The sequence below is a fragment of the Pectinophora gossypiella genome, chromosome 8, assembly GCF_024362695.1.
Source record: "Pectinophora gossypiella chromosome 8, ilPecGoss1.1, whole genome shotgun sequence".
Classification (NCBI taxonomy): domain Eukaryota; kingdom Metazoa; phylum Arthropoda; class Insecta; order Lepidoptera; family Gelechiidae; genus Pectinophora; species Pectinophora gossypiella.
This window is the reverse complement of record NC_065411.1, coordinates 16991308-17010914: the sequence shown is the minus strand read 5'-3', so window position 1 is coordinate 17010914 and position 19607 is coordinate 16991308. Positions and strand designations below refer to the sequence as shown.

Sequence of the window (19607 nt, the reverse complement as noted above, 5' to 3'; positions counted from 1 at the left end):
GAGCCGTCCTTAAAGTTATTCATCACAAACCTTTTAGATTTCCTACTGCAGAACTTTATGCCATTTCTAGAGTACTAACCGTGAGACAGCTGTATGTGCTACGTACAATCTTGCGTAAACATTTGCTGGTTCCAATACCTGACCCCTCAATAAGGAAAACTAAATATGTTTGTCGAGTCCTCCCCCATAAAACAACATTTTCAACATTTTCAACGCGCAGTTTCATTATCGCTAGTTCAATTATCTATAACGCTGTTAATAACATTCTGGACATTCAAAAACTAAATAAATATGAGGCAAAAACTAAAACTAAAAACTGGCTCCTAAAGCATAAATACGAAGACACAGAAAATATAATTCCTCATAACAAATAACCCCTAAATTACACACTTACACATATACACACGCACACACACACACACACACACACACACACACAAACACACAAACACACACACACAAGTAATATAAACGTATACTTATTATATGAGATTACGAAGGATCCATTTCTCTCTGACGTGTCTGGCGACGAGTTTGGGAGCGATAGCCTTCATCTACAGTAGATAGTAAGTTTTAGCATTGTAAAATTGGCTAGATGACTGGTCCAAAAACCAAGATTTATCCTACCTGCTTTTCCACCGTAAATTTCTTTATCACCTCCGAGATTTTCTAGAATTTTTATTATTTAAAAGTTGGTCTTCTAGCCCCTTATATATCTTTATATTATTGATACCTTTTGCATAGGATGTGTTGCCCTAACTATTAGCTCAACCAGATCAATCTCTGCCTGGCCGAACGCTGATCCCCAAGACACAGGCCTATAAGCTTAGTTTGGAGATCAGAGTTCAACAAATAATTTGTACACCTTCTATATAGGCACTTAACTTAATTGCACATCTGTACAAATTTCTTTGATAAATAAATAAATTATTATTATTTATTATTATTATAGTCTTTAAGGCACCCAGCTATGCGCGAGGGTCGGCTCAAGGCATATTTAATTTATTTGTCTGAGTTAAGATTCCATGAAGTTACTTACCCATGCAGTTATATGAAGCTACTCTATCTACTGGGGGTTAAAAATGCCGCACGCATTGCTATTTGACATTTGTCGACATTGCGCACTTACTTTTATATGCGCAAATATCAAATTGCAATATGGCTTTATAAACGAATTGATTTGTTGTGGCCTTTTTGCCCCCGAGAGCCTTATTTTTGAATAGCTCGCCTTCAACTCGCGTGCGAGAATGTATATCTGTCTCGTCTTGCAAATGACAAGTTCTAATGTGCTACGTGAAATGGGTATATATTTTCAAACGTGAATTGAAGGTGCGGCTGTTCTCTCTGTACTATGACAAAGTAGTATAAGTCTTCAGGTAGGATGCTTAATATTCACAACAGATCCTCTTACTCTGTACAAGTGTCTTCGTTCTACATTCATTATTTGCTATTCCAGTTATTTCTTTAGTTCAATATTACAGTGAAGAAAGTTATCGTTTTTATAAGAAAATTGTTTAGAAATTTTGTGCTCGTTTTCTATAAAAATAGGTAAATATTTTATTGCTGAGAATCTACAGAATCTACTCGCATATACCTATGTATTTAGGTCTATCTAAGTAAGTATAAGCTTCTCAAACTTTTGTAATTGTTTATTTTTTCGTTCGATATAGTAAGGACGTTGTATTGTCAAAATCCGTGATAGTCCTGTTCGGAGAACGCGTGGTTTACTTCATAATGTAACGGGTTCGAATTCAAGTTTGAATTCACGTTTGGATCATAGATAATTAATATGACGTGGTTTCCAGGATTTGTGCCCGATTAATGACCATAGGCTCGCCCCGTATTACATGAGATTTAAACACAGCTGGCGAGGAGTGGGTGGATATACCATACACTGCCCCTTGGGGGATATAAGGGTTATCCTTAGTTTGTGGTCCCTGTTTACGTTTTATTATTCAGCCAAGCAGACAAATGTGCTGGAGAGATGGATAAGACTGCGTGCCAGCTCATCACCTTTCGAGCAACCACCGAACTAATTTTGACTTTGTTTGACAGGACTAAAATTAGCTCTATCCCTTTCTTGCACTTATTGTAAGTGCAGGACGGACTCATTTGGGAGCTGTTGAACTGAATTTGGGTTGGGTTTGTGTGCACCCGAATGGGCACCAATGTATTTTATTTTATTTCGTGTAATTTCATTTTTATTAATAATATTAATTTTATTTGATTTTATATATAATTTAATTTTAATGTATTTAAACTAATCTGATGTACTTATACTTATAATTATGGATATTAATCTGAAATAAATAATTTGAATTTGAATTTTCATTTGAAATCTGCAAAAAATTAATACTTACCAACCATAAAATTATTTCTTTCAAAAACTTTTCCATAAACTTAAGCTTGAACACATAAAATGCTCGTCGTTTCCCGACAGCACAATACTCCGCAGAGACGCGCGTAACAAACGAAATTCCCTCTAAAAATGCCTTGAAATTTTTACCTTGAAACCTTGCATCGTATCTGACATCAGTCAGGTTACAGAGCACGGAATCTTATCTCGCTCAGTTGCTACTAGAAGCAACAGTAGTAATAATCATATCGTCGTCGGGCGATGTCGGGAGGTGCGTTTCGGTGAAAGTGCCTGTCTATTCAGGAAAATCAATTAACTTGAATAAAAATATGCCCCTGACATGGCTCATATAACGATTACTCACTTACATCAGTAAATAAATGATTATTATTATTTTATTATTATTATCATGCCATGTCTATCAGAGACCAAGCCCGATTTAATTCCACGCTCTGTGATCGCAACCGGCATCAGTCAGGTATTATTCTTGTATGAGACCAGCCTGCAGGAGTGCATACCTTGCATATGTTGCATATGCACTCACCACGGCCGTCCCTCAGGCATATTCTACCACTGAAACATACATGAGACAACTTCCACTGAAACTCTGAAATACTGACGCGAAATTGGCGTTAGTTTTCAGACTTCGAAACAATATTGAATTGTATATGGAGTTTTATGCTGTTATTGAAATTTCTGGTATAGTTATGTTCTCTTCAATGTGGCGGATCAACGTTATGAGTTTGAATTAATGTTTGGATTATAGACAATAGACTTGCTCCCTGTTACATGACACTTAAACATAGCTGGCGAGGAATGGGTTTATACATAATAACACTTCTAAACATAACTAAATTCAGAATTTAGAACGCTTAAGCCCTATCCAAAACAATGAAATGAAAAAAAGAAGTGCTAGGTGCTTTACAAAACGGCCGGGGCAGGCCGAATAAACACGGCTCTAATCCGTAGAATAAATATGACGTCAGAGTGATGACGTCACAGACCGAGTGACGACACACAAATGGAGGGGCATTAGTTTAAAGTGTGGATTTTTTGAGGAATATGCATGGGACGAGAGATAGGGGGATCAGCGGCAGGGGGATATTTTTCTTAGGAGATTTTGGTATTATTTCGCGCCATATCATTTTTGAAGCTTCGTGTGAAAGCATGCGAAGAATTGCTTTTTTAAAAGGATCATGCTTATCTTTCGCTTATAAAATTGAATGAGTACTTATTTGCGAATGTCAGGACTTAGGACCGTCTATGTATAAATCATAACAAAAACTTTCTGAGCTGATATCAAGCGAATTTTCTGTCGCAAAAGTAAGGAACAAAAAATTATTGAAAAAAAAAAAAACACAAAAAAATCATGAATTTTTCGAGAGGAAAATTTGTTATCAACTCAGAATCATGGTCTGAATCATCCTCTTCAGTATTCGTTAATGGTGACACTCATATTCATGCCTACTTGTATGGGACCTGTATGTACTTGTACGGGGTGTAAGTAACGTCGTAAAGAATACTGAGGGGGATGATTCAGCTTATTATTCTGAGTGAATATCAAGTGGTTTTTCATTGCAAAAGTATATTATTGAAAATAATTTTCATCAGACCATGATTCTGAGTTAATATCAAGTGGAATTTTTCTGAATCATCCCCCTCAGTTTACGTTACAGTGTCACTAACAGACTCTTTATTATCAAGTAACAATGACTCTTATTAGGGATAGTAATAAAACTTACACACTAGGTTTAGTATAAGTATTAGGCTACTGAATCGGTTTTTTAAAACTAAAAATTGCTTTTACAAGTACTTTTCCTCATAAGTGGTAAGTTATATCTGCCCGCGATAGTCTTTAGGAGTATTGAATACAGCTAAAACTTGTAATCATTTGAGCACTGTTTGTTTTGTTTGAAAAAGTTCTTTATTCACATATTATAATCAGTACATGTCGCGACATTGTCAGCGAAATAACAATCGCAGATAACATAACATTTCATCGGCGGTTATCGCCTTGTAGAAACGATATAAGAAGAAAAATTGTGTATTTTTATATACTAGCAAATGTTTATAAAACAATCTATAAGTATAACTATGCTAACTTTAGAAAGTAACATTTACAATACATCAATAAATATTGGAGAATTTTATACCAAAGAATAGGTAACAAGCAGAATTTGGGTTAATCTTTTTAATTACAAGATGTGCGACAATGTAGGTAAGGCCATAACAACATCATCCGATGCGAAACACATCCAATACGCAACCAATACGCAATTTAAGCACTGACCCTTTAACTTTTTAAAATGAATACATACATAAACAGCCTATATACGTCCCACTGCTGGGTAGAGGCCTCCCCACAATCAACCGGCTGCTCCAATGCGGGTTGGCGGAGGTGTTTTTACAGCTAATAGCCGGGACCAACGGCTTAACGTGCCCTCCGAAGCACGGAATCATCTTACTTTTTCGGACAATCAGGTGATTCAAGCCTGAAAAGTCCTTACCAAACAAAGGACAGTCTCACAAAGTGATTTCGACAATGTCCCCATCGGGAATCGAACCCGGACCTCCTGATCGTGAGCCTAACGCTCTAACCACTAGACCACGGAGGCTGTCGGATAAAATGAATATAAGTATGTAAATGCATTCATTGTGCACAGCCAGGTGCAATGTGTCCTCATCTGGTGCATATTGTAATCAAACATTACTGCACTCTGGGGATGCTTGCTTGCTTAGCGATGCACGAGATAAAATTGCATTTAAATGTCGCTTTACATGCGCTTGCAATATGCATTGCTTGAGTAGAACACTGATTTCACTATACTCAATTCTACGGGCGAGAATCTTTAGTCACTGAAGCTTTAGGTTCGATTCCTGTGAGGGTTTCCCCACCAAGCAGCAGCATGAAGAAGATTAACCAATAAGAATTTGCTGATTGAAAATCTGGTAGTTGTGTTTAGAAAACGTATGACGTACATTGTAATGTCACGGGTTCGAAATCCGGTTCGGGCTAAAAAGCATTTAATCCGTTTTTTCGTGTCTGAAATCATGTTTGGATTCTAGATAATAATGGCAATATGGATTTAGACATAGGTACCTGGCAAGGAGTAGGCGTATACACTTCTGACTACCCTTTCGCGGATGCAGGCGTGATGCAATGTCTATGAAACAAAAAGCTTTCATGTAGAACTTTAATGTTATTCAGATAGACATCACTCTTACCCTTATTCCAGTAGAACAATGCGTCTGCGGCCTCTGTGGTCCAGTGGTTGAGCACTGAGCTCACTATCCGGAGGCTCCCAGTTCGAATCTCGGTGGGAACATATCACAAAAATTGCTTTGTGATCCCTAGTTTGGTTTGAATATCACAGGCTGATCACCTCATTGTCCGAAAGTAAGATGATCCGTGCTTCGGAAGGCACGTTAAGCCGTTGGTCCCGGTTACAACTTACTGATGTCATTATAGGATGTATTGGAATCTCAAGAGTGATTCTAAGAATACATTAAAGTCAATCCCCTAGTACTGTCAGAAGAAAAACTCAATCAATTGTTTCTTGACATCCATAGCTTGCATACTAAGTAGTTTCAAATCGAGAATTTTCTAGAACTTTCTAGATTCTTCCTCAATAATCCAATTTCCTAAAGCGCAAACATCGTGTGTATTGAAGTGCATTTTATGTCGCATATTTAAAATTTATCGACGTTTTAACTTCAATGGCGGGTATTGGCTGCCATTTTAACGCCACATCTGCAATACCAATAGTATTTACTCACGCCTTGCAGCCACATTTGGTATTAAAGTCATATATTATGGATGTGATGAACCAAAAGTCCACGGGTGTTTCCGCTCTGCTGCGTCATCCCAAGAATCGCAAAGCTATGATATCAATGTATTGAGTGTCGTGATGTCGAAGTGTCTTGTGATTCTTCTTGTCGTGTGGATTGTTATTGAGCCGCCAAAGGTCCCTGACATGCCTCATGTAACGACTACATATTTACATCAGTAAGTAGTAACCGGGACCAACGGTTTAATGTGCCGCCCGAAGCACGGATCATCTTAATTTCGGACAATTAGGTGATCAGCTTGTAATATCCTAACCAAACAAGGGATCACAAAGCGATTTTTGTGATATGTTCCCACCGGGATTCGAACTCGGGGCCTCCGGATCGTGAGCCCAACGCTCGACCACTGGACCATGGAGGCCGTTGATTAATACAGGGTGTCTCACGATGAAGTACAGTCCCACACCTGTATAATACTCATACATACAATAGTCACTAAAACCCTTGTGTAAGTTAGCACACCTTTTATAGAATTTTACCTCTTTGAATTATAGTTTTTTATTCTTTAATTGTCTTTGTTTTTTAATAATGACTTTTTCTTTTGTCTTCTTGTAAAATATATTGTTGTTTGCACGAGAACCGTTTTATTATTGGTAGGTCGCCAATAACCTTGATAACATTAAATACAGCGAATACTGACCACGAACCCTGAAAAACTCGAACGCGTGATCACTTTCTGTCTGATGGGAACTTAGTTTTCCTTTTCTACCAAAATAACTACAACAAAGTACCTAAAACACGACTAACTATAGTTATACGAGAGCTGAAAGTTCTAAACTTCTCTCGTCTGTCTGTGTCTATCTGAGTCTGAAGTCGGCAGAAGACGTGGGATTTCTTCATAAGTCACCCAACTATTATCCTCTGATCTCGCAAGATGAACAAACATAACTCACACGTTAGTATGTTTAAAGGTCATTTCTATTTGTGTCTGTGTATCTTTGACTGAAGCTTTGGTTTTCTTTTTACTGTCTGTAAGTACAATAGATAATCTCGACTGATACATCACTATGCCTAATGAACGTCACAACACTAGCTTACATACTTTGTCCGATGTAACTATTGCCGCGCATTGAGGCTATTGGAAAGTGTTACCTTAATCGAAATATAATCACTAATTGTACTGAACTGTTCGTTTTATTAAATAATTGTAAATATTATTACCTTCTCTGCACAAGAACGTGTGGCGAATTTGATATCTTACATAAACATCGTCCTAGTTTTATCCCGGTACTTACTCGGCCTTACCTATATAAAGTGTAGATTTGACAGGTCCGGTTCTTTATAGAAGTGTCCTGTCCTGCCAACTCGCGAAGGAAAAACCAACTTAATACATTTACAATTTACAGCTTAGGTCACATTAATCAGAAACACATTTCTCGAGGATGCGGGTTTCCTCTTGATGTTTTCGTTCACCACTGATCCAGTAATCATTTATGATCTAAAGTGGAATTCAAAAATCACTGCTTTAGACGCTGGATTTGAACCTACCACCTCACAGTTTGAGTTAACTACACTACCATGGCTCGGAATTAGAAATGTCATAAGTTATTTGGAAGTATATCTAATGAAACATAAATATCACAACACAACCTTTGTGTTTTCGACTGATTAATAACAGCATTGATCCACCTATTAATATAAAGTCAGTAAAATTATAATGATGTGAAAAATCCAGAAATTAATGTAGATAAAAAATGAGGTTCAAAAATGTTGAAAGCAAACGGAAAGCAAAATAAATTCCTTTGCCGTTCAGAGTCGGAGGGGCTGGAGGCTTCTCATTAATTTCAATGTTTGCTGAACGCAAAAATGATTGGCGAGTTTATCTTGTATATGGCTGCGGCGGTCTAGTAGTAACATAATCATAAATTATTTTTCTTTTATTATTTTTTTTTAATTAAACTTTCGAACTCCGATGCCGTGCTTGCAGCAATGGGTTGTTAATTTATCTTAAGTGCTGTTGTCACTAACACAGTTGGCTCGACCATATAGACTGCGTCACGGTTCTACTACCTATCACGTTGGTCTAACAGAAATATCGGTGAGGTGTGGGTACTTAGTTCATCGTGCGATGGATATATATAGGTGTACTGTGTGCCCATCCCAAGACGCCCAGATCAAGAGACCAACGCTCTTACCACAGAGACCATTCTATTCCAATAATTTTAAACGACGTTTTTATTAAAATACTTAATAAAAAAATATATAATAATAAAGGGGACTCTACGTGTTGGCTTCGGCCCCACAGACGCCTTCCAGAAGTCCGGGACTCCATAGTCCCGAGATATGGAAACGACATGCAATATAAATAATATGAAATAAGTAGGTACTTACATCAGTAAAACAGATATCGACTTGTACGTATATTCCGTGACGAATGCTTGGAGGATTGGGAACTTTCCCAGAATTCGGGTTAATTTAAACTGTAAACAACTCCGACGTATTCTGAATGCATGATCAGACGAGTATTCTCCAAAGGGACAGTAATAATTGATTCAATATTTGTGAATAAAATTTCATTTAAACGCGGCAGCCTTTTGCGATTATGTAAAATCGGATTAAAAACATAATATTTTTTAACTGCTCTATAATTTGAAGTGAAGGTAAAGAAAGGTTACTTTTGTCACATGGACTTAATGTAGATTTGCCTACAATCGCTGGAATGACATTCACTGCGTGGTCGGACAAATGGGGAGCGTAGAGACACCTGGTAGCCGCTGTATGAATATCTGTCTGAGAAAATGGACTCGTAATAAATAAATGGGCGTGAAACTCTTAACACTGTCGCACTACTTATCCATGTTTTAGATAATATTATCTATGAATACATCTCTTTTTATCGTGTGGGTTGTGAGGTGGAATACCCATTCATAATACATCATCATCAGCCCATTAACGTCCCCACTGCTGGAGCACGGGCCTTCCCTATGGATGGATAGGGAGTTCGGGCTTTAAACCATCACGCGGGCCCAGTGCGGATTGATGGTTATTAACGACTGCTAATGCAGCTGGGACCAACGGCTTAACGTGCCTTCCGAAGCACGGAGGAGCTCAAGTAGAAAACTTTTTTTTTATGTGGTCACCCATCCTATGACCGGCGTTTGCGAAAGTTGCTTAACTTCAACAATCGCAGACCGAGCGCGTTTACCGCAGCGCCACCGAGCTCCTCATAATACATAACGCTTCCAAATACAATATGAAGTTTTTGTTGAATACAAGAATTCGAATATAACGAGGCGTATCATCCCTCTAATCCTTTTAAAGCAATAACGAAACCTATTTGGCACGGCGATTAATGTGTTTACTTATTCCGCTTTTTTGTTGATACAAAAGTAATTACGATTTTGAAACTTTTATTTCGTTAATCCGTCAGTTTAGGTGGTCGGGGCAACCTGGCAACCGGGAAAGCTCGCGTCGTATCTTATCACCAGTGGGTAAAGTAGGTTTGGTTTGCCAGTGTGTCGTTGTAGTTGGTAGCGAGCGCACGTTCCGTTCTCGCTTCGAAACGTAGACGAAACCACGCGACTCTAACCCTGTTTCTAAATTTGAAAATTAAAAGAATATCCTTTTGAGATGTGAAGAAATTTAAAATTCTATAAAAAAGAATTTGGAAAAAGTTCAGTGTGTGTTCTGTTTGTAAATATGTGAACAAGTGAATTATTAAATGATTGTAGTGCAATAGTGACGTTAAAGATGGTGGTGTTACTTTTGGTGGGCATGTTAATCGGTGAGTCATTTTGTAATTTATTACTTTACGTGAACCTTAAATTAACAGGATAATATTAAACTTAAAAATAAAGTTGATTCATACTTTATTGATATTTTAATTAAAATTGCAAATAAATTTATTGAACTGCTAAATGTTTTGAGCCGAGATAATTGACGAATTATTTATTGAAAGAACGGAATCGTGTTTATATTTTCCTCGTGTTAAGGGAGAACGTAACAATATTGAAAATTCGCTTTATACCTACCTAACCCATAAATTAAATATCTAAAATGAGCAACTTTCTACCGGGTCATAATGAAATTTTTAATTAAAATTTCTAATATAATATTTTAATATATTTTTTATCTCGTTTAACATTTTTAATTTTATTTCACATTTTATTCGTGATCGAAGTCATACTTAGCAAAGTTGTAACGGAGATTTTTTTGGACGGACCATGAATCCTATGCGAATAAATGTTTTGATTTTGATTGGTTTTTTATAGCTTTTACATAATATAACGTAGCATCACGCCTATGTCACCGAAGGGGTATGCAGAGGGGAATAGTATATAGATTTTAACCACGAAGAAAAAATAGCATCATAATGATAGGTAGGTACCTACAAAATGTAGACATAATTTCCAGAATTATCAACCTTATTTCATATCCATTATCTAATGTTTTCTGTATCAACTAAATCATATAATGTCATAGGAAATAGTTAGTTGTAAAATATAAAGAGTGTTCTATTATTACGATATATCAACAACGACTTTTGTATTGTTATGTGTCTAAAAAGGTATAAGTAGACTTGTATCAACTTACACAGTATAAAAGTTAGTGTTAACTTTATACTTACACGAAATTTATTTTGATTATCTATCATTTTCATCTGGTGAAGGTCGCAGGAAGCCGCAAGATACGGGCAGCGCAGGACCGATCGTCGTGGAGATCCTTGGGGGAGGCTTATGCCCAGCAGTGGGCGTCGTACGGCTGATGAGTGTGATCTATCATTATTGTTTAACTAAAATAACTAAATATTAGAAAAGGAACCTTCCATCTTCACCTATCGACACATCTAACTTCTGTTCCATTATTCCTTATAAGTCACGAGCTAGATTTTTTTTTAACTTTAAACTCGATTTTCTCAAAATACGAATTTTGGACATGTATTGTTTTTCACTGAAGGTACAGATTTTATTCTAACAACACAGTATCACGCCTGTATCCCCAGGGACATGTACACTAACATATTCACAGGAAAACTTTTTGAAAAACTCATATGTGTACGTAACCAGATGTACACCTCTGCTGTATAATCTTATGGTAATGTGCACTCCTCCTAACCTTATAAGAGTATTAGAGGCGAACGCGTCCCATGTGGGCGGACCTTTACCTTTCTTATTTAAATATTTAAGTGAGGGATGAAATAGCCAAATACAAGGCTTTTGAATTAAGAAGGGTTTCCTAAACATCAACTGTAATAGTAAGACATTAACGTTTAAAATAATTGTAGGTTCTTTAACCCTTTCATGATGTTCGTGCGTCACCCAATAGGGTCCACATAATATCAGCGTCGTGGTTCACGCCGCGACTTGTGCTGAGTGAGGCCCTTTTATCTCAGGACGTCCACCACCACCTTATGATCATTTCGACTAACATCCGTCTTGCTTTTTTTGTAATTGTTTTAGTGGAAATTTCATATGATGTTGTTGTCTTTTTGTGTGTGTGTGGGTGGCGTCCTTTCATAATAAACTATTTCTATTCTATTCTATTCTAGACCATGGGTCATTGATGGTTCATAATAGGTAGTATGACACCTTGGATTCGAAACGTCCGTAGACGTTCTATCCTTGAAAGTGTTAAATAAACACATTTCAATTATCAACGCCTGTAATCTCAGTGGGGGTAGACAGAGCTGTACATTTGGAATTGCAGTCCTAAGATGCGATGAATACGATGAACTGTGCTTTTGTGTCACCGGTTTGGTTTTCAAACGGTTAGCGTCGATTCGAACCCAGGTACCGTTGAACCAAGATGTTATTCACTTATCTTACGTGAAATTTCCACCATGTCAGAGGACTTTGGTGGCTCAATAGTAACACTGACACCAGGTTTGATTAGGGTAGTCATTGATCTCATACCCCCACACGATAGAAGAAGTGACTACGTATTATCGCTTGGGAACACCTCTAGATTTTTAAGCATCTATAACATCGATCACAATAACAAATGCCTCTCCCTTCATTTGGCAGTAGACTAGATGGCGACCGGACATACTTGTCAGGCTATGTATTCTGCCAACAACTTTATTAAGATCTTATCTAGCGTAATAAGAACGGGACAAACAGGGAGGGGACAAAACTTTCTATAGCCGTGCAAACTGGACCACAATAGAGCTGATAATACCGCTAGTCATCTTCATGCATAGCTTAAACAAATCCTGAAAACCATGTTATGTGCAATCAAAGAGATTGTAACATAACATAACATAAACGGCCTATATACGTCCCATTGCTGGGCACAGGCCTACCCTCAATCAACCGGAGGGGGTACGGAGCATACTCCACCACGCTGCTCCAATGCGGGTTGGTGGAGGTGTTTTTACGGGTAACGCGTCCGCGTTACGGCGGCGGCGGCTTTGTGAGACTGTCCTTTGTTTGGTAAGGACTTTTCAGGCTTGAATCACCTGATTGTCCGAAAAAGTAAGATGATTCCGTGCTTCGGAGGGCACGTTAAGCCGTTGGTCCCGGCTATTAGCCGAGATTGTAACAACGATAAATAAATAATAATATTAAAATAGTCACTGAGCCCAACGAGTTATTTATAAACAGTGGTGAAATTATAAACCATTAGTTGTCGTAATTATAAAATTTATGTTTTTGTAGGTGTTTTGGTCTATTACAGAAACGACATGTAACTAGGAGGTCTTAAGTGAAACCAGTTAAAGCAAGAAACTGATTGAACTTTTGCAGCTTATCGTGATTTGTATAAAAAGTAAAACACCTTTTGACGAGGAGTCTGAAGCGGCGTGCGTGTATGAAACGATGTCAGGATCGAAGCAAATGGAATTCCATAGTCTCTGCTTACCCCAGCGGGAAATAGACGTGAGTTTATGTATGTTGAGGAGTTTGGTGGACCATTTCTTCTCAGACAAAAACGTTTCGAAATGTAAGTCATAATGTCAGTGTTAGTAGATTAATATTGTAGGATATAAACTAAAATAAAATTGAGTATTGACGTTCGATGAGAGTTCTTTGATGATCCTAAATTGAACATAATTAGTTATTGATTTTTAGATAGGTATATAAAGTATTTGATTCAATTCAATTCTTGATGAATGGCTTCTATGTGGTCACAATTCTGCCAGTATCACGTTTGAAGAAATAAAGTATTTGAAATAGCACCATCCCACTCGCATCAGATACAGTACTGCGGGGCAGAAGGCAAGAGAGAAACCCCTGCTCTATTTTTCCCTAAAAAGTATCATGGAGGATGTTACACCGACAAGAGCGTGGCTCTTAAATTAGTAATGTTATTGTATGTTTTTGATGGTTTTTTCACATGGCCTGCTTACTTTACCTGAAATTTAGGACAAGATGGGATTTTTTTACACAAAAACCGTTTTTAGTGGTAACCTAGTTTGTTGATTGAGTAATGAACCCTAAAACTAATAATGAGAATATGTGGATGTTTGGACGGAAGTTTCGCCAAGTTTAATATGATTTAGTTTCGTGTTTTCCTTGCGTCTTACAACTTCGTAAGCTTCTTTTGATTGTTATGCAGATAAATAAAATAATAATTAAAAAACATAATAACGGGTTCTTACCGCGTTTAAAGTAGGAATATGAGACTCCCGACAAGCGGCAAAGAAAGAGGGTAGACATATGTATATGTCTGCCCGTAGAAAATTATGGATCTACCTACTCCACTCCAATCTCATCAGTCATCCCGTGATCATGGCACTTGCAACAGGGTCGAATTATCGGGAGTCTCACATTCCTACTTTAAACGCGGTAAGAACCCGTTATTATGTATTTTAATTATGATAGTAACCGCGTAAACTTAAAACAATGTATAAATAAAATAATTCCTGAAATCCTTCTTGCTAGACTATGTTACCTTCTGAATACAATGATCTACACAAAGTGATTTTTGTGAAATGTTCCTATCGGGATTCGAATCCGGGTCATCCAGATCGAGAGTTGTTGGCACGGAAGACTTGTAACAGAGATAATTATTTATGAGTCAAATATTGTTTCTCCATTACTGCACTCAAACTTAAAATCTATAAGTGTTCAGGTAAAAAGATATCGGCAAATATTAGTTTCCATCAAAATTAAATATTAGTAATCGATGTTTCGAATAGATGGCGTAATAGCAATTCGCCCTATCATATTAATTTATACCTTATACTGTCGTCGCAACTCGCAATATCAATTACTATGGAATACTGAAACCGTTTTCATAAGTATTTTATTGACCTTTTGTATACCCTTCTGTTGAATCACGAAATGCTACCAATTACGGTAAAAGGCAGACATCCAATTATGATACGAACAAAATTAATGAAATGTATGCTTCAATAGCGTACATAGTGAGTATTACAGGCATACCTTTTCATGTATTGAATGTACCTAATTAAAATCTTACAGAATCCTTATAATATATTTTTGACGTGGCTTATTGTAGAGTTAGGTCAAATGGGATTTAATATCTTGGCGGGAAAATAGGGGGCGCTGAGGGTTCTCACTCGGTACAAAATTAAAGACAAAAGGCCTGAGGGTACCCATCTAGTTGGGCGCGAACCTCGGCTCAGGGCATATGAATGGATTACTGTTATAGCGGGTATCGTTGAAAAGGTATATGTACGGAATTTATTAATTTTTATTTATTTATTTAGGTTTATTAACCGTCACTTACAAAAAACATTATACCTATTGGCCCCGATCCCTGCAGACACATCTTAATTTTATTTTAAGTTATACCTGTCATATTCTTATCCGCCGAAAAGGAAAGGGACGAATGATTGACAACTGTTAATTTAAAATATATCTTGCTCATATGCAACCCATTTGACGTGTGCTGTCAACTTAATAAACGTATGTCGAATTATTGGCCAATATAAAATTTCGGAAGGTCATTTTAAAATTGTTTCTAAAATTGACGTGTGTTCTATAAAATGTATGCCTGTCGATAACCCGTCCCTCTCTTTTTCAGTGGATAAGAAAATGACAGATATAACTTAAAATTAAATTAGATGGTGTGTATAGAAATCTGCAACTATATTATGTTTACTTATAATTAGTCACTAAGTTTAGACGTGTAACTGAACTTAGTGACTAATTATAAGTAAACACAGCATGCAATGTGTAGGAAAAAAGTATATAAAAGTTGGTACCTATAATTAAGACTTTAGTAATCTTATATAACATAGTAAAAAAAAAACCGTTTTATTTAGGTAAGTAGATAAAAAACCAATTATTATTCATAATGTTTTTACGGAGTCAGAATTAAGATCATCATAAAATACTTTGTGATCCCTAGTTTGGTTAGGAAACTACTGGCTTATCACCAGATTGTCCGAAAGTAAGATGATCCGTGCATCGGAAGGCACGTTACGCTATTGGTGCCGGTTACCACTTACTGATGTAAGTAGTTGTCACATGAGCCATGTCGGGGGCCTTTGGCGGCTCAATTGTAACCCTGAAACCAGGGTTGATGTGGTTGGTACTCCACCTCACAACCCACACGATAGAAGAAGAAGGTCTATTTTGCTATAGTGGTTTAAAAGCTACAGGTGAATTTGAAGAACAGTTCTGCGGAGAGGTGGATGAAGGGGTGTGGTTTGTATGGTGAACATATCCGACACGCTCTTGGCTGGCTTTTACTATCACTGTCCGTATTTGTCTAGTCGAGTAATTAAAAGGAACGCGCTTTGTGTTTCAAAGCTGCTATTTGTTTAGTTTGTGTAATAAAAACGCGTAAAATATTCGCCGCGTCGTTTTTATAAAGAGTAATTGCAGTTTTGTGCTCGTTTTTACAGGCGCTGATAAAAATTGTACGCGAGTAGTGGTATAATTTTAGTACCTGAGTCTCTATTGAATTAAAAATTAGAGTTTCTCATCAAAGTCGATCCAGTTTTAAGCGTAAAGAGGTACCTAAGAGATCCACGGCCTTATTGATAAATAGCAATTTCTTTCAGGCAACCTTAGGGTGAAAGAGCTTTCTGTTAGACCAATGCAATAGAGATGAGCTGTATCGCCGTCTATAATGGTCGAGGCAATTGGTTGTGAGGTGGATGACCACGCTCATCTACCCTAGTGTCAGGGTTATTATTGAGCGGCCGAAGGGCCCTTACATCAGTAAGTAGGACCAACGGCTTCTTACTTGCGGATAATCAGGTAATCAGCTTGTAATATTCTAACCTAACTAAGGATCACAAAGTAATTTTCGTGATATTTCCCCACCGGGATTTGAACCCGGGACGTCCGGATCATGAGCCTAACGCTCAACCACTGGACCGTGGAGGCCGTTATTGTGTTAGTGAAAATTGCACAAAAAGGTTAAGGAAGGTAATGTTCTGTCATCTGTGGTATTGTCTATTCTGAATTCTTCCACATTGTTTGATGAATATAGAGGAAGCAAGAGAAGTACTGAATTAAGTATTATGTCTCGAAGCAGGTGGAGCCTAGTCTCTTTATTCCGGTGGGAAATAAGTGAGAGTTGATGTATGTAGGTTATAATGTTAGAATATGTATTGTGACTATTACTATGAGTGAGCACATTTGCAGAGTCAACTGCTTTGAATACAAGGGTGTCTGAAGGTCGGTTTATCTTTGTAAACATGACGTGGATTAATGCTCGTAGTCAAATCTCTTTGTGAAACTTTTAAGAAGTACTGTTAGGGCCATATCAAACTACAACTTCATAATATAATAATAATATTTTTTCTTATTTTCACACACTACATTTTACATATTATTGACAATTACATTGACAGTTTTTATATTTTTTGTGGCTATTTAAAAGCAGAGGTAACCCTGTCTCAAACTAGGGGACCTGTAACTTGAGAGACAGAAGAACACCAATAAAATGTTTGCAGTTCATCTAAGAAAGCAATATTGCTATTTGATATCTATTTGCATTGCGCACTTACTTTTATATGCGCAAATGTCAAATTGCAATATTGCTTTCTTAGTTGAATTGCTTCGATGTGGCTTTTTTAACCCCCCTGGTGTCTCGTTGGTTGCGCAGCTTGTAACCAGGTGAATCGTTTATACAACTGCATACATTAAGTTGGTGTCCTGGTGAGATAGGGCACTTAATGGTATTTTTAAGTTCCTTATCTTAGATACTTTTATAACCCTATTATAGTTTTCTGAAATGTGTTTGTTATGTTTGTATAGGTACCTAGTTTATTTTGCTATCTATTGTTGCTGTACGACCGACATATACCGAAGTCTATATATTGATGTTTATACTATTTGATGTAGATGTTGGTTTTCCTATAAATAAATAAATAAATACTGCTGATAATTTGTAATATAACATAAACTCGCGACTACGTTCCTAATTGGGCTAGTCAGTATATCCGTGGCAAGATGAACTGAGTAAGTAGTTTTTGTAATAAAGTTATTATGTTATTATTTGCTTGTAAACTCTTTTTTGTTTTAAAAATATGAAATAAAATCGTAATAATTGTATGATCAACATTAATTACTTACATATTGGCTCGAATTATTATGAATAACTAAAAGAGATCCCCGGCTTTCCATAATTCGCCCGGCAAAATGTAAAAGTGCTGGCCAAATAAAATTAAAATAGATCCGTGTGAACATTTTTTAATACGACACCAAACGTGTGTGACCATAAGTTTGGCTTTAATAGGATTTTCTAAATCTTGATTTTTCATACGTAACATCTGTTCTTAATTCACAGGTGACAAACTCAACAACTCGTATAATGTATACAATTCTAAACACCACTACGCCCACATAATACACAAAATTATCTAGACTGTCAGATTTTTCGGGTTAATAACACCCTTCCGACGAAACTTCCGGGACGCATGCAAATGTACATTATTTACTACCTACCCTGTACACAGGTGAGCGAGAACTCGTGTGATTATAGGGGACGACCCCTAACATTCAAATGCCATACACAACTTTGTTAGGCATCTACAAGCGTTTTCCTGTCAAGTAGTTATGTAATGCAATTTGCGGCAAATCTTATCTAAAATAAGTTACGTCACAAAAATCCTACACGATTCGGGTGAAAAGTACTTAAAGTGCAAACACCAAGGGATCTCAAACCTCAAGGCTGATCTATACTAATATGACAAATACGAAAGTAACTCTCTGTCTGTTACCTTTTCACGCTTAAACCCCTGAACTGGATCGAGGCAATTCATCTAAAAAGCAATATTGCAATTTGACATTTGCGCATATAAAAGAAAGTGCGCAATGTTAACAAAATGTCAAATAGAAATATTGCTTTCGAATTGTTTTGATGTGGCCTTTTTAACCACCCTGATTAAGATGTGTTATGGAGACAGTTTTCTCCACCAGTGCTTCAGAGTCAGGTCCATACACCCTCTGATTGATTGAGGGAGGCCTGTGCCCAGCTGAGGGACATAACAACATAAGCTCATTATTGAGCTAATTAGGGTGATAACAGGTATATCTATCGCAAGATGAATCTACTCTGTCAGCCCTACGAACAACCTTCGCCTCTAGGACAAGATGTATGCATTTTAATGTAATGCAAATCTCAGTGGATGCTGTTGAACTAAATATGTATGTTTTATTTAGGCGGTTCACACGCGTCAGGGTCGCGGTCGCAAAGATAGTATTGACTTGTATTATAATACCCGCACCGCGGGCGCGCGTCGTTTGATAACCGCCTAATTGTGTATATTTTGTTTTCATGTATCGTTACACAGCATTAGAAAATAAAATAATAGTAAGTCCAAATTAGGTGGTATTTCTGTTTTTCTTTTATATATTTTTTTTAGTAGTTAATATTAAGTTTGCTGTGAAATCTTGCAACAACGCTGACCTATTTTTTATTTTTAGCTGGGCGTGGGTGGGACAGATATAAAATGTTATAGTACAATACAATGTAAAAATGGCTGCGGACACGCAGAAGGGTTTAAAGTAGTGGATAAAGTGCTCCGTACTATATATAGCTTCGATAAAAGGGTGAAACGCCTGATATAGTAATGAAAATATATGCGTGACGCCCTATTGGGAGAAACAGAGATACTGACAACTATATACCCAATACTATTTTTATTGTAAATAAAAAATATAAAAAAATAAAAATAGGGCAAGCCAGAGGTACCTGTCCTACATCTATTGGAAGATAGACTAAGTACCCACCTCACCGAGCTTTCTGTTAGACAAACGTGGTAGGTGGTGAGCCGTATCGCCGTCTATAATATTTTAGTTAGTTGTGTTTAGATTAGGTAACTAAATACTTAAAACGGAACAAACCCTAACCCAAAAGAAGTAAAAAATGTTTCAAATCAAATCAAAATCAAAAATAATTTATTTCCGACATGATGGTCCGTAGTTAATTAACATTACACACATTGGTTACATAAATTAATTACACACTTAAAAAAAATTAAAGCCAAAATTAAAATTAAAATACAAATAAAATTAAAATTACATAATTACTAGTAAGTAGT

At 36.9% G+C, this 19607-nt stretch overlaps 1 protein-coding gene across 1 annotated transcript in view; it reads left to right on the top strand.

The window, feature by feature from the left end:
* Positions 1 to 9685: 9685 nt before the first annotated feature.
* Positions 9686 to 19607, top strand: part of LOC126369263 (uncharacterized) — a 152692-nt gene continuing 142770 nt past the window's right edge. Inside the window, exon 1 of the mRNA XM_050013617.1 lies at positions 9686 to 9926. Coding sequence (XP_049869574.1) covers positions 9893 to 9926 — 34 coding nt within the window. The 5' untranslated portion in view covers positions 9686 to 9892. The remainder of the gene's footprint in view (positions 9927 to 19607) is intronic.